General features: G+C 35.3%; 1 protein-coding gene across 1 annotated transcript; it reads left to right on the top strand.

Annotated features, from left to right (window-relative positions):
• Positions 1–2,614: 2,614 nt before the first annotated feature.
• On the top strand, positions 2,615–5,977 carry LOC136070015 (receptor-like protein 6). Its single transcript, XM_065779239.1, has one exon. The coding sequence runs from the start codon at positions 2,825–2,827 to the stop codon at positions 5,756–5,758; it is 2,934 nt and encodes a 977-aa protein (XP_065635311.1). The 5' UTR covers positions 2,615–2,824; the 3' UTR covers positions 5,759–5,977.
• Positions 5,978–10,755: the final 4,778 nt, after the last annotated feature.

The raw sequence follows: 10,755 nt of genomic DNA, 5'->3' as shown, positions 1-10,755 counted from the left end.
ACCCTTCCATAGGAATTTCATCGTCATTTTCTTCCAATCACACTCTACTGGTCCTAACAACTCCAACCATTGTATACCCAATACCAAATCTGGTCCATTGAGTGGTAAAGAATACAAAGTAGTGGAAAATTTAAATCCTTGGATAGTAATGGAAACTTGCTCATACCTTTCTTTGCAGACTAGGCTTTCTCCATTTGCAACCTTCACGTTGAACTCTGGAATGGGTGTGATAGCCAATCCAAGAGAATGGGTCAGCTTTTGATCCACAAAGTTATGAGTTGACCCACTGTCAATAAGGACAACCAGATCTCTCTTCCCTATCCTGGCCTTGACTCGCATGGTTCGAGGGCTCGAGCAACCTGCAATTGCATGTAGGGAAATGAGCGGCGCTTCTTCCTTACAGTCCTCATCCTCCTCCACAACTCCTTCCCCTAGCTTGTCAAAGGACTCTTCTATGAATTCTTGTTGTGGACAGACTTCAATAAGAAGGGCTTGTGAGGCTGCACAGCGATGCCCCGGTGTGTATTTCTCATTGCAACTAAAGCATAGCCCTTTCTCTCTTCGTTTTTGCATTTCTTCCCAAGAAATTTTTCTGGTACCTCCAGATCCAGTACCTCCAATCCCAGTTGTTCGCCCCGCTGATCCAATTGTGTTAAAGGAAATGGTCTTCTGTACTGACTTGGTTGCCGAGCTTGTTTGTGGGTTGCCAACCTTGTTTTGTCGTCGTTGCTTGTTCATGCTCTCATCTTTGATTCTAGCCAACTCTATGGCCTCAGAGAGTGTTTTTGGTTTGAACATTCGAATTTCTGAAGCAATGCCTTCCTTCAATCCACCCATAAATGCCCCCACCAATGCCTTTTGTGGCCAACCATCAACACGATTAGCAAGCCTTTCAAACTCCCGTTGGTACTCCCTAAGTGTCCCATTTTGACATATTCGGGACAAAGCTTCATCAAAGTCATCTGCCTCAGTTGGCCCAAATCGGACCAACAACTCCTTTTTGAATTTTTCCCAAGTAACCACCTTGTTCTCCTCATGGTACACTTTCTTTAGCCACTGCCACCATTGATTTGCCTCCCCTTCCAAATGAAAAGCAGCCAAGACCACTTTACGTTCTTCTCGTGTTCCTTGGTAGTCAAAATATTGCATCACGCGATCGAGCCATACTGTTGGATCATCCCCTGAGTACCGTGGAAAATCCAGCTTGGTAGGCCAAGGTTGGTCATTCACTGCACTTCTAACCCCAGATGTTTGGGAAAGTCTTTCCCTGTTGTGTGTTGACGACTCTGGTTCCTCTGGCTTGGAAGATGAATGAGAAGCTGATTTGTCCCGAAATTGAGACAACAACTCCTTGAGTTCACGTACAGATGAGCCTAGATCTTGAGACTCAGTAGTCATCTTCTGCACACTTTCCTTCAGCTCTTGCATGTCTGACTCCAGTTTCTCAATTCGGTCCTTGTTGGTGGCCATGCTCTGATACCAAGTTGATGGAAACAAAGATGGAATTGATAAATGACTTCCTTTGGGTGGAAGACAAACCACAAGACAATTCTAAATTCATCAATGCCCAGCCTTCTGCCTACATCGTTTATTAAATAATCAATTACTTCAACATTCAAACTAAGGATAAGATAAATTAAAGATAAAGATAAGAAGCAAGTTGAATTCAAACTCCTAAGATTTCTGCATCAGCTCCTCTTGCACAGCAGCAGGACTCTTGTTATTCTTATCTCCAAGAATAGCCAGGTATTTAGGATTAGGTTGAGGCTTTCTAGGACTCTTGCGTGGCTTTCCATCAAAAATAGTCCAAATAAATATCAAACTAAAATCCTCGTGGCTTTTACAATTGCACTCCACAGTTCACACTTCACAAACTCACTGATTGGTTTATTAGGTGAGTCCGTGCTTGACGTTTTCTTGACCAAGTGGTTGTGTTTTTAGTTCACACTCATTTTCCATCAATATACTAAGGTCCGGTCAACATATGATACTTTTCAAACGACACGATTATGGACAAGAATTAAATATGTAATTGTGTTCAGTTCTTAATCCTTCAAAATTAAGCACTATACTCTTTATACTTATTTATACTTCTATGGTCACGAATAATGTGTGTTTCTGTGAAGTAGAACACCAATAATAAACTACAAAACATTCAAATGAACATTGAGATCACATGAACTTTTCAAGCCTAGCTTCTAAATTTGATAGTTCCATCTAATAGCTGACAAAGTTCTGCACTTTACTAGCTTAATACAATGGTTTGTGAGACCTTTAATTTAATCAAGTTCCAAATGGACTTTCAAAGCAAACCTATATGGAAATAATGGGTACATAGAAAAACACCTTCACCTGTTTGTGAAAGGAATTGTGTGTGATCAACTATGGAAATCCAGTTAACCCTGTCCTTTCAATTCAACTCATTGACAGCATAGTACTATACGGACTATGGTTAGGAACAATCAACTTGACCGTATTGAACTATAAAAGTCTCAACCCATTCAGTGGGTTATAGAATAGTAGGAATAAGACAAACAGAGAAATTATTCTGCACACCCAGATGAACATCAAGTCTATACAGGTGGCTCTTAAAATTCAATTATATGACTCCTTTCAAATCAATATATTGATTATTTGTGATAGTCCTTGAAATTCATTGGGTACACACCTGAAAAAAATAATCCAATTATGTTAGTCCTTTCAACTTAGACCCCCCTCATATACGTACTCTTGCTTGGCATAAATATCCACAGACATCATTAGTTCTTTAACCTACTCATACCTTTTGGTACCCAATTCTCCATCAAATACCTTAGCTGATAAGATGTTCAGCATGGGGAAAAGAAATCAATATCTGACTTTATACTTGGCCTCTTGTTTATTCTTTATTTCACATTGTCAAAGTACTTCTAAACATCATTGCCTCCCTGACCAGAGCTCTGCTTTGCTACAACTAAAGCAAGAATTTGAAGAGGGAATGTCATCTGAGCCCGTTTACTATCCTGGTAATTACCCAAAGATGAAGTCTTGGAAAGCAAAAGTTGATTGTTGTTCTTGGGATGGGGTCACATGCAATAACAAGACAGGTCAAGTGGTTGGCCTAAACCTGGGCAACAGTTGGATGTCTGGAATTCTCAATCCAAATAGCAGCCTTTTCATGTTGCATCATCTTCAAAAGCTCAATCTTTCCATGAATGACTTCAGTTTCTCCTCAATCCCATCTAGTTTCAGCCAGCTTTTAAGGTTAACTCATCTTGACCTTTCTTATTCCAACTTTGATGGCAACATACCATCAAAGCTTTCATGGTTGACCAACTTGATTTCACTTGATCTCTCCAACTTTAATCTGCATCTTAGAGGGAAAGACCTGGAAGCAATTTCCAAGAATATGACAAATATGAGAGAACTTCATCTAGACCATGTGAACATTTCATCATCGGTGCCTCAATCCCTGGTAAATTTATCTTCCTTGGCATCTCTTTCTCTCTCTGATTGCAGTTTGTTTGGTGAATTTCCCAAAAATGTTTTCTTGTTGCCCAAGTTACAAGTCATTGTATTGTCACGTAATGACTTGCTCATAGGTTTTCTTCCAGAATTTCTTTCTAGAAGCTCTCTAAGGGTATTGGATCTTTACTCTACAAATTTTTCTGGGAAATTACCCAATTCATTTGGCAACCTTGAGTCCTTGAACCTTTTGGATCTTCACAAAGCAAATTTTTTTGGGGAGTTGCCCAATTCAATTGGCAACATTGAGTCATTGAGCTTTTTAAACCTCGATTATAATCAATTCTTCGGGGCAATCCCTTCTTCTATTGGGAACCTATCTCAACTCACTTCACTTTCCCTCTCATTCAACAATTTTAATGGTCAGGCTCCATCTACACTGGGAAACCTTGCAAAGCTCAATTTTATTTCTCTTGAAAGTATTAATCTCCATGGGAAAATACCATCTTTCTTAAATAATCTAACACAACTAGAATATTTATATCTTTCGTACAACAATTTTGATGGTGGATTTCCAACCTCACTGACAAATCTTACTAAACTCAGAGAGATATATATCTCAAGATGTCAGCTGAAAGGGTCAATCCCATCAGAAATAAGTAGACTTCCTCAATTGTATACCTTTGACTTGTCATATAACTCACTCTCAGGAGCCATTCCATCTCTTTTGTTTACAATACCTTCACTGAATAAGCTAAGTCTAAACCAAAATCATCTCACTGCCCCTCTCAAATTCAAAAATATCTCTTCATCGTCGTTGTGGGTATTGAGTTTGGGTGGAAATGTACTGGGTAAAATGGAGCTAAAAATTTTCTTTGAGATTAAAAATCTTACATATTTGGATCTTTCAGGTACCAACTTATTGATTTCAAAACGAAATATCAACTCCACCATTCCCAAATTTTTACGATTGTGGTTGTCTTCTTGCAATTTAATTGAATTTCCAGATTTCCTAAGAACCCAAACTTCTTTATTAGACTTAGACCTTTCCAACAATAAAATTGAAGGTAAAATACCTAAATGGTTCTGGAATGTTGGAAAGGTGGCACTGCAATTCCTCAATCTTTCTTATAATCATTTAAGTGGTTTTGAACAACCATTAACCGTTCTTCCTTGGCAAACTTTGTCTCTCTTAGACTTGAGTTCCAACATGTTGCAAGAATCTCTTCCGATTCCTCCATTGTCTACAAATTATTTTTTTGCATCAAAAAATAACTTGACTGGAAGAATCCCTTCAATGATTTGTAAGGTGAATTCTCTAAAAATCCTTGATATCTCTGATAACCAGTTGATTGGTGAGATTCCACAATGTTTAGGTACCTTTAGCAGCTCTCTCTCAATATTGAATCTTAAAAGGAACCTCTTTAAAGGAAACTTACCTGAAACATTCTTGGAAGGGAGCAATTTGACATCATTGGACTTCAGTTACAACCAAATACAAGGGAAGATTCCACGATCATTAGTGAAGTGTCGAATGCTAGAGGTTTTAAATCTTGGAAATAACATGATGATTGGCACATTCCCCTTTTGGTTGGAGTCTTTGCCAGAGTTGCAAATTCTCATCTTACGAGCAAATGGATTCCATGGTCCTATATGGGGTCCTCACACCATGCTTGGGTTTTCAAAGTTGCGTGTCTTTGACATCTCTTACAACAATTTCTTTGGTATGTTACCATTGGAATACTTCGAAACATGGGATGCAATGCAAATGGTCCACGGAAGAGGTAATTCACAACCAGAATACATGGAAGATCAAGCCCCTTATTACAAAGACTCAATTACGGTGATGAATAAGGGAGAAGAAATGGTATTGGTAAAGATCTTGATCATCTTCACATCTATTGATCTTTCCAATAATAGATTTCATGGAGAAATTCCGGATACAATGGGAAAGCTCAAGAATTTAATTGTACTCAACTTATCGAACAACAGTTTCACTGGTCATATCCCATCATCCTTGGGAAATCTAACTGAGCTTGAGTCATTAGATCTCTCTCAAAACAAGCTCTTAGGGGAAATCCCTCATCAACTTTTAAGTCTCACATTTCTTGCATATTTGAACCTCTCTAATAACCAACTTATGGGTCTGATTCCCCAAGGTGGACAATTTTGGACATTTGATAATTCCTCTTTTGAGGGGAACTTGGGATTGTGTGGCCCTCCATTGTCAAGAAATGTGGACATAGTGAAACTCCAACTTTTGAACCAAGCAAGGAGTCATCTTCTGGAGAGTGGTTCAATTGGAAATAGGTAGTGATAGGATATGCTTGTGGGTTTGTAATTGGACTGGTTACTGGGCATGTCATCACATCGAAGAGGCCAAATTGGTTTGTGAGAACTTTTAGAGTGAACCTGCGGAGGCAAAGATAATTTGAGTAGACTCGTAGAGGGTCTAGAGGCACTTAATGTGGATTTATGTTCTGTATTAGCTGTATTTCTGCAATAAGATAAGCTTTATTCTCCTCCTCCCCTCCCCCCCACAAATTTATTAATGTGATTTGATTTATAAAAAATTAAAAAAATAAAAAGGGTAATGGCTATAACCCACTAACAGTAAATAACATGCTTTTTTACTTGACACTATTTTTTGTTTGTTAACCTTTTTTTTTAATTTTATTTTAAGAAATACTTGTTTACTTTAAACTTTATTTACATTTTTTGTTTTGGTTCATGGGGCATATTTATTTGGTTTTTTTGGTTAGGGATTAATTTCTAGTAAAGTATATTTGTAAGATATGAAAATAACGAAGCATCTTAAATAAATAATGGTTTTACTTCAGTGAAATTGGTATTACTTTATTGTTGTGTAATGAATATAATGAAAGTGGATGAGCTTACATTAAACTCGCCCCCCAAGATTCGATTATGGGTTTTGTCCTTGGTCTAACATGTAAAATGTGGCAAAAATTATGGTAATTTATGTGATACTAGAACTACTTTTATATTATTACAACTTACAACTTTAGTTATGGGATTGAAAGAGTATTATTATGATACTCTTCCTCATGCAAAAGAGATAGAAGATGAGGTGATGTGTTTTTGACCACTAGCTATGGACGTGTAATTTCAAATAAAATAAATGGTTTTCAGTAGTGTTCATTCCATTGTCTGCCACAATGAATGTATTGAAACTTGTAGATAGAAAATAGAAGAAAAATGCGTAGCTAAGTTGTGCTCAATTAGGCAGTGTAATCCACGTTGGTTTTTCTATTATTAGGTTATGTTTGGTAACCCTTTTGATTTTCTATTTTCAAAAACTTATTTTTAGAAATAGAAAGAAAAAAATATTCTTGTATTTTTGAAATAAAAAAAACATGTTTGGTTGGTTGAAATTATATATAAAAAAATAGTTTTTTGAAAAAGAAAAATACTAAAATATGTTGTTTCTAGGACTCAAAATCTGATGCTAACTCATTATATGGGACGGATTCATTAAATCAAGTGTGTTTTTTAATTGTCTTTTGAAAATTAAAAATTGAAAAAAGTCTTTTGCCTGTTTTCAATTTTCTTCACAAATTGAGTTTTGAGAATAATTTCTACTTTCTATTCATTTTAAGTTGCCAAACAAGTTTTTTCATCTCAGAAATAGAAATTGGTTTTGAAAATAGAAAATAAAGGGTAAAAACAGTTACAAAACTTACCCTTATATTCTGGCACTGATATGATTAAACTGACTACTTTTGCGCATCATTTTTTTTTACTCAAAAAAAAAAAAAAAAAAAAAAAACTAGTTTTATAAATTGTTGAAGTGAGATTTTTTTTTTGTTATAGTTAAAATGAAAAATAAGAGATTTGAATTCTAGATATTTTTATTGAAGATAACAAAAGATTCTAACAAGAGGTGAATTTTATTTTCATAACATAGTGACTCAAAACTGTGTGATGTTCAAAAAATAAGAAAATAATATAGACTACATGATACTAATCGTAGTATTTTAGACCTAATTTCATCCCTAATATATTGGGTGCTATTCTGTCAAAATAGAGGGTTTGATTTCACTGCTTAAGTGCTCAAATTAACCTTCTAAAAAAACAAAGGTCCTCAAATCAAGCACATGATATATTAAGAAGGTAGCGAAGAACAAACCACTTGCGAACTTGAGCGATGTGGTACACATCATACCTAATCTTTTGGATTAGGAGGACTAGAAGGATTATAGTGATTTCTTTCTTTTCATTTTTTTTTTTCTTCTCTTGACAAGGACATTTGATAATAAATCAAAGTGGATGAGCCTTCCTATCTACCTCGTTCAATATTTTCTAAAGCTTGTAACCCCGCTCAATTTTAAAAGTCAAATATACCAAATGTGAGGTTAACACCAATTTTTAAAACTTGTTAAAGTGGTTGATTGTAAGTAGTAAAAAAGTTGTGATTTTATGTAAAAAGTGGATAGAAAGTATCCATCACTCATAGTGTATGACTTTCCTATATTATGAAATTGTGTATGAAATTGACGTGTCTTAGATTTATAAAAATATAGGACATATATATTTATTTGGCTTTTATGCAATGGCGGAGCCACACACAAAGGTGGGGGCCAAGGCCCCCCAAAATTTTAAAAAATCATTTTATAGTATGTATATTATTTACATTTTAAAAAACGTAGCTTGTAAAAATTGAAGTTGGCCCCCCAAATATTGAGTCATTTCAATGGTACTCTTAAAAGAAAGAGAAATTATATTTAAAATTATATAATTTAAGAGGTTTAACAAATTAAACAATTTAGAAAATGATAAATATTTGTACATGTCTAACATAAGAAATACACAAACTTTTATATGCTCATTAAAATTTAGAAGATGATAAATTCTCTCAGTAAATTAATTTGTGTATATATGTGTGCGTGTGTGTGTGTGTGCGTGTGTTGAGATTTGTCTTAACTAATATATTAGTATCACAACTTGGCCCCTAAACTAAAATTTCTGGCTCCACCTCTGCTTTTATGTGTAAGAGTAATCAGATCCGCCATTGTCAGATTACTTAAGGTCACCTTACTAACTATGAGAATGAATGAGGCATGGTGGATATTAAAAGGTCCCACGTACAAGGGGTCATATTCTAAACTTCTAATTCTACAAGACGTGCATGGTGGATTGACAGGTCTCTCAAGTCCCACATTGATTATTCTACATTTTCATTGCCTACAATATTCCAGTCCATCATATTCCTAGGAAGAAATTTCTAACAGGCGTGAAATCAAGAATTTTAGCTTTTGGGACAACTCTTAATTTTAAAAGCCATATCTTAAAAATGTTTAATAGTTATAATATTATAAAGGATTTAAAAAAAAAAAAAATGGAGCACTCACAGTCTTGGCTGTAATTCTGCCCCTATTAGCTGGGACAAAAATTTATTTCAAGAATAACAAAGTCATAGGTCTCATCTATTACATCCAACCGAGTTGGTATTACATGTAGTCAAAACGTGATAGATTGTATCTACCAGCAGGATGTTTATTATTGGATGGATAATGGTGAAAGGAAAAAGAAAGTAGACTTTGATACCAGAGATGACTAAACGTGGGCTAGATGGCCATTTAACTATTAAGCAAAAGTGGAGGCCCATTAGGATTTAGGTTAGGTTTCCGAAAAGAAACCCATTAACTTTTCTAAGTGAGGCCCAATTTCTTGAAAACATAACCCCACACACCCCCCCCCCCCTTNACCCCGACCCCCCCCCCCCCCCCCCCCCCCCCCCCCAAAAAAGAAAGATCTTGGCTGAATGTAATAAAATAACTCTTTGGTAGTCTTGTTATATTTCTGCACTTTGTTATATTCTCATAATAACAAATATATGTTTCCAGAAGGCTAGATTCTTATTTTTGTGAGAACTTTTGTGTTGAGTTTGCACAGTTTTAGATTTTTTTATTTTTTCTTTTTTATGAAGATGTTTAGATGAATTGAAGTAGATTATTTGAGGGAATTATCAATTTTTTTGCGATTATAATGATTGTAGTTGCATAGTGACCAATTATGATCGTTTCAATCTAACAAATAACTATATACTTTTTTTTTTTAATGGGTTCGGCTTGAATTCAATGTTCTTTGCACTAGACTTGATAGGATGCTGCCATATGTCCAAGAATTACCTCATGTTAGCATCTTATTGGGTCAATGCACAAGACGCATTGGACTCAAGCCTCTTCCTTCTTTTACCTGCACATATTGTCCATGGTTTTCTTCTTCAAGAGTCAAAGTCCTTAAAATGAGTCTTTACTATTGAGCTAACTTAAACTTACAGAGTCTCTAATCTTATCTAATGACTAATGAGATGACAATGTTTATAGTAATGCATATAAACATTGCAAATGCTTTATGGTTTGGTCCATACATAACTTGTATCTTTGTGTGGGTCTTTTTTTTTTTTTTTCTAAGAAATGCGTAACTTTTGTTAAGAAGAAAATAAAAACATTACATCTTGAATCAAAGCTGACTCAATGAAAATAGGATTTTCCTTTATCCAAGTTTCAAAACTAACAACACTCCTAGTATGCGAAGCTAAGAAGTGTACGTGAGGCGATTGTCCTATCTTCTCACATGAGATACCAAGACTTGTCGAAAATCCTTGAGCTTGTGCCTGAGACTTCAAGTCACACTCAAACACGACGTCATAAAAGCCCATATCCCAAGTAAAAGTTACTCCTTCCATTGCTTTTGCTTCACACTCCAACGGTTTTTTTTTCCATTTGAAAAGGTTCTTCGTTGATTTTCAACTTCATCACCAAATTTTTGTCTTCTATTGTTTTCATTATCTTGTTTTTGGGTGAGTTACGATGGTGATTGAATTACGTATTTGCCTTATCTATACGGGATTGATATTTAGGAGAATTTATCAAAGAAAAGTGGGTTTACATTTTTGAAAATTTCTAAGACCACATAAAATTGGATAACTTGTGTTACAATTGATCAAGCGGCAAACTATGAATAGTGGAAAAAAATTGTGTGTCAATGTAAAAGTGATAAACAACTAATCACAGTCTAACATGGGAACAGAGCCATTCATTAGCTTGGGGGCAATGACCTCCCTAAAAAGTTAAAGAAAACTTAGCCCAATCAACAAATTTTACCAAAAATTAGCCCAGCCCTTAAAAATATTTGAAACAAACTCAATGTGAATCTTACATACCAAATCATTCCATCAAATTCCAAAACAAAAAAAAAAAAAAACAAAAAAACCTAAACTAAACTAAACGTGAGAGACAAAGAGAGTGAAAGATGCAGCAGTTGTGAGCTTGAGTGTTAAGACTTGAG

This window comes from Quercus suber, unplaced genomic scaffold (genome assembly GCF_002906115.3).
Source record: "Quercus suber isolate HL8 unplaced genomic scaffold, Cork oak 2.0 scaffold_203, whole genome shotgun sequence".
In the NCBI taxonomy this organism is placed as follows: Eukaryota; Viridiplantae; Streptophyta; class Magnoliopsida; order Fagales; family Fagaceae; genus Quercus; species Quercus suber.
The sequence above is the reverse complement of the archived record's forward strand: the minus strand, read 5'-3'. Positions and strand labels throughout refer to the sequence as shown.